The 5,734-nt window shown below is 33.5% G+C and overlaps 1 protein-coding gene across 1 annotated transcript in view; it reads right to left on the bottom strand.

Annotated features, from left to right (window-relative positions):
- Window positions 1-5,734, bottom strand: part of LOC107689760 (DNA nucleotidylexotransferase-like) — a 41,632-nt gene that overhangs the window by 13,969 nt on the left and 21,929 nt on the right. Inside the window, exon 4 of the mRNA XM_016487904.1 lies at window positions 1,500-1,670. Within this exon, the coding sequence (XP_016343390.1) occupies window positions 1,500-1,670 (171 nt within the window). The remainder of the gene's footprint in view (window positions 1-1,499; window positions 1,671-5,734) is intronic.

Here is a 5,734-nt window from a genome sequence, read left to right on the forward strand (position 1 = left end):
CTCTATGATGGCCCTGCGATGTTCTCCCAGGCAGGGCAGATGCTGCGTCTCCTCCGGGCGTCTCAGGGCAGCGGGGAGGCTCTTGAGCACGGATGCAGCTCTTCTGAAGGCCAGGCTCGGCCCCTGATTCCCACAGAGCTCCATGTTCTCCGCCAGCACCTCCAACGCATCCTACAGCAGCAGACAGGAGGAGAGCTTTGTCACACGTCACTCAATTATTAAAAGCTAATTGTGTTTAATTTTTAAAACGCCCCCATATTACGAGTTCTTCCTTGTATTCTCCAGACTTCAGCTGTGGAACAAACAGAAACACACTCACAGACACACGTCTCTGCTGAAATACTGCAGGATCTTCAACTAAATGTGGGTAAATCTCATAAAAATAAGACTAATTTAATTCCAAAATCAAAAAATGGCTCTTAATGGTCCTAAAATACGTTTAGAAATATATATATATGAAATATTTGTACAATTTAAAATAAGTGTTTTCTATGTGAATATATTGTAAAATGTAATTTAGCTGAATTTTCAGCATTATTGCTCCTGTCTTCAGTGTATCACGATCCTTCAGAAATCATATGAAGCTTCAAATAAGATTTAAATAAATTATATTATAATTTTGTATTAATGAAGGGCCAAACAGGAAATAATTATCTGAAATCTCAACATATATTTATAAATCCTGAATATGAAGTATATGGCCAAATTTTAGGACCATTAAGAATTTAACCATTAACATTTTTTACATTTAAACGAGCATAAATAAGATCTAGAACATCTGCAAAAAAATGCTTTTCTTACATTGATATTTTGTCTTGTTTTCAGCCAAATTATCTACAAATTCTTAAATCAAATCACTTAATTTTGACATGTTTTTTCTGAAAACAAGACAATAATTTTTACTTGTCTCGAAAATCCTTTTCAGAAAAAACAAGTCAAAATTAAGTGAGTTTTTGCTTAGAACAAGCAAAATAATCTGCCAATGCGGTAAGCAAAATAATCTTATTTCAAACAGAAAACCAGATTATTTTGCTTGTTTCAAGCAAAAACTCACTTCATTTTGACTTGTTTTTTCTGAAAACATTACAATAATTTTTACTTGTCTAGAAAATCCTTCTTGATTTAAGAATTTTAAGATATTTTGGCTGGAAACAAGACAAAAAAATCTAAGTAAGAAAAGCATTTTTTGCAGTGTATAATTTCTTGATTTTGCTTTTAGAGTGAAATGTGACCCGGACACATTCTCAACAGGTTTGAGTTTCACCGTTTTATCTCCTACTCAACTTCTTTTTTGCGAAATGTTGGGCTCTTCTCTTTCCAGACCATGTCTTGCTGCTTTCCCCCTCAGGAAAACAAACAGCAGCTCATTGAAAGTGTATCCGAGCCTCAGCAGGAGAAGAGCAGAGCTCGGCTCAGAGGTCAGCTGACTGCTGATGTGTGTAGTGTGAGATGAGAGAGACAGAGAGAGGTCTCAGCGGACCCTCTGGCTCGTACCGCACCTCTATGATGGCCCTGCTATGTTCTCCCAGGCAGGGCAGGAGCTGCGTCTCCTCCAGGCGTCGCAGGGCAGCGGGGAGGCTCTTGAGCACGGACGCGGCCCTCCGGAACGCCAGGCTCGGCCCCTGATTCCCAGAGAACTCCAGGTTCTCCGCCAGGACCTCCAACGCATCCTACAGCAGCAGACAGGCGGAGATGAAGTGTGAAAAACAGTCACTCAGTTATTAAAAGCTAATTGTGTTTAATTTTTAAAACGGCATAATATTACAAGTTCTTCCTTGTGTTTTCCACACTTCAGCTGTCAAACAAACAGACACACGTCTCTGCTGAAATAGTGCAGGGTCTTCAAATAAATGTGGCTGAATCTCATGAAAACATGTCCGAAATACATTTACATTACATTTAGTCATTTAGCAGACGCTTTTATCCAAAGCAGTCAAAACTAACAAAAGAGCAACAATATCTCTATACAAGTCTCGGTTAGCCTAACGCAGTACACGTAGCAAGGTATATACACACACACACACACAAAGAAAAACAAAGTAGATAGAATAGAACAAATAGAAAGCTGCTAGTTTGTTTGTTTTTTTATAAAAAAAGAAGATAAATAGATAAAGTAGAATTAAAATAGAATAGAAAGTGCTAGTGTTAGAGGGTCATTTAACCACAAAATCAAAAGAAAACAAAATCATAATGGTCCTAAAATAAGCTTAAAATATAAAAAAATATTATATAGAGACCCAAAAAGCACATAATTAAATGAAATCTGAATATATGTTTATAGAGCTTGAATAAAGTAACCAATTCGATTAAATTATAAAGCATAAAATATATAAAAAATTTACACACACACACACACATAACTAAAGTTAACGCCATAACATTATTTTTGCTACTTGAAATAAAATAAACTTTAACTGAAATATAATAAAATATTTTTAATTCAATTTTAATTTTAATTTCAATTTAATTTTATTTCAGTGATTTGGCAAAGCAAAATTAACTGAATTAACTAAAACTAAAATGAATTAAAATTAGATAGAATTATGTTTTAAAAAATTATAAAAAAAAATAAAAAGAAAAAAATAGAAAATTAAATTAAAAAACAAATACAATTTTTTTTTTATTAAATTAAAAAACTGAAAATATTAGAAAAACTAACTAAACCATTGACATTTTTTTAATTTAAATGATCATAAAACACATTTTATCAAATATTTTCATAAATTACAATTTTAATAATATATTGTTTTAATGAGAATTTTAGGACAAAATGTGCTTAATAGTCATGACATAAATCTTTATAACAATATAATTTACTGATTTTGCTTGTAGGGTGAAATCCAACAGGAGATGAAAAAACAAAAGCACCAAATAAAACACTGCTTTTGCCACTCATTTTGAAAATGATTTAATATTTTGAGTTCAATTTCTTTCTTTCTTTCTTTTTGTAGTTTCCCAAGCTAAATTTACTGAACTAACTAAAACTAAAATGAAAACTATATAGACATATAAGTAAAAATAAAAATAAAACTTTAACTAAAATTAAAATGATAGCCGAAAATATTATAAAAACGAATTAAAAATATCTCAATGACACTAAAATAACCCTGATATATATAAATGATATATATATATATATATATATATATATATAGGCACAGAGATGGTAAAGAATGACAGGTGGGCAGACAGGCGGAGATGAAGTGTGAAAAACACAGAAAATATGAAAATATTAAAATTTAAAAAGGTCAAATAAAAGGCAGCAGGAGTGAGGAAAACAAGGCAAGTTTATTTATATAGCACATTTCATACACAATGGTAATTCAAAGTGCTTTACATAAAAGAAAAAAAAAACGGCTAAACAGATGAGTTGAGTGGTCTGTTAGGTTTATATTCATTGAGCATATCTGCAATGTATTTAGGTCCTAGGCCATTGAGGGATTTATAAACGAGTAAAAGTACTTTAAACTCAATGCTAAATATAACTGGCAGCCAGTGTAAGGACCTGAGGACTGGTGTGATATGCTCAGATTTTCTGGTTCTAGTCAGAATTCTGGCAGCAGCGTTCTGGATGAGGTGCAGCTATCTAATGGTCTTCTTGGGAAGGCCAGTGAGGAGACCACTACAATAGTCCACCCTGCTGGTGATAAAGGCATGAACAAGTTTCTCCAAGTCTTGACTGGAAACAAAACATCTAAGCCTTGCAATGTTTTTGAGATGATGCTGATTTAGTTACTGCTTTGACATGTCTACTGAAACTAAGACTCCTGACTTATGATTTTTAGTTGTTAGACCCCTAGAGTCAAGGTATGCATTCACCTTGAGAACTTCATCTTTGTTTCCAAATGCAATGACTTCAGTTTTCTGAAAAAGAGAAAGTAAGTCAGGTGCAGGTTTACACAGACTGCGCAGTGACCCGTGCCGGCGGCAGACAGCAATCAGAGAGTGTGCTGTCACTCTTTCCTCTGTATTCCTCCCATCATGCTGTGCTCCTGTGCCAGGACGTTTTCAGATGACCTCACAGCGACCCGGGGCTCTGTGATCAGTGGAGAGGAACCTGTCATTTTCCACTTGTTCATAAGCGTTTCCCTGAGGGCCGCTGGCACACGTGTGTGTGAGTGCACGTGTTCACACGCTACAACATCAGACACTGTATTAAAACAGAGATGAGCAACGGTGTGACACTGCCTTTGTTCATCCATTTCTTTAATGCACTCGCAAAATTCCTCTTTTTTACAGATTAAACCAACCAGATATACTGTACAGCATTTAAAAATCACCTATTTCAGCTTAAAAACTTAAGCTCAGTTGCTGCCTTAAATTTTTAGGTATAATTAACTCAGTTGCACAAGTGATTTCAACATTAAACCGACCTAAAAAAAAAAACATCTAGCTGAACTTCATATAACTTATTTTTAAAAAGTTGAAATTGATGAAAAAGTAATTTTGAGTTATGTAGTAATGTAAAAACATAAACTGAAACCAATTTCTGATCATATCATTTTTACAGTCTACACTGCCAGTCAAAATAAGCAAAAGTAGGTCAAAATATATTCTACACTAGCAGTCAAAATTTGAAATAATAATTAAAAATGTGTTAGTGTTTTTGAAAGAAGTCTCTTCTTCTCACCAAGGCTGCAATTATTGAATCATAAATACTGTAAAAACTGTAATATTGTGAAATATTTAAAATTTTAAATAGCTGCTTTCTATCTAAATATATTTTAATTTAAAATGCAATTTATTCTTTAAAAAAAAAATCATTAAATAGTATATTAGATCTACAATAGATCAGTGGTAATAACTTTAAAAAATAATAATTGTATTCATACTTTATACTTTATTTTAAGGTGTAAAAATTTAAAAGAGGAATTTCAAATAAATGTTGTTCATCAAAAACTAAACAAATATTAAGCAGCAATATATATATATAAACAAAAACTGTAATAGTATCTCTGTGACACTTAATGCACATAACGAAGTAATATTTGATTAATATTGAACACAACAATGAAGATGATGAAACACTTACAGCTTCTATATAGAGTAACTAATTTATATTTATATATACAGTATATATACATTTCATTACTCTGCTCAAAAGTACAGTAATAATACTATATTACAAAATCTGAAATAAATGTTTTCTATTTTAATTTTATTTATTTATTTATTTATTCATTCCTGTCATGGCAAAGCTGAAGTTTGGAGTAAGACTTTTTTTTTTTAAACAAAACCTCAGTGTGCATAACCAAGAAAAAAACACTTTTTAAACATTTAAAACACTAAACAATTCGCAAGTTCAGAGAACATTCAGAAATAAAGTTTTTTTTTACTTTATGGTAACGCTACCTAAACGCGCTCAGAACATATTTTTATTAGCTGGACGTGTGCATGCGTTTCTAACTACAGCAGCCAGAAGGAAACTCTATCGCCCCCTTGAGTGCCGAGGTTTGTCAGTAGAATAACAGCACACATTTAGTATGTACAACGAGCCGGTGTGAATCAATACATGCACCCGCTTTGTTTTCATGACATGAATGTGCCCAGACATATTTAAAAACCCTCCCGACCGTGACATACACGACACCCTTGACACAGCACACACACACACACACACACACAGTACTGGTTAATGAGAACAGTGGGCCAGTAATGCCGGGGGTCACGGAATCGAGTCCTGCTGTGCTGTAAGAGTGTGTGTGTGTGTGTGTGTGTGTGTGTGTGTGTGTGT

Source organism: Sinocyclocheilus anshuiensis, unplaced genomic scaffold, assembly GCF_001515605.1.
Source record: "Sinocyclocheilus anshuiensis isolate Anshui unplaced genomic scaffold, SAMN03320099.WGS_v1.1 scaffold1637, whole genome shotgun sequence".
Taxonomy (NCBI): domain Eukaryota; kingdom Metazoa; phylum Chordata; class Actinopteri; order Cypriniformes; family Cyprinidae; genus Sinocyclocheilus; species Sinocyclocheilus anshuiensis.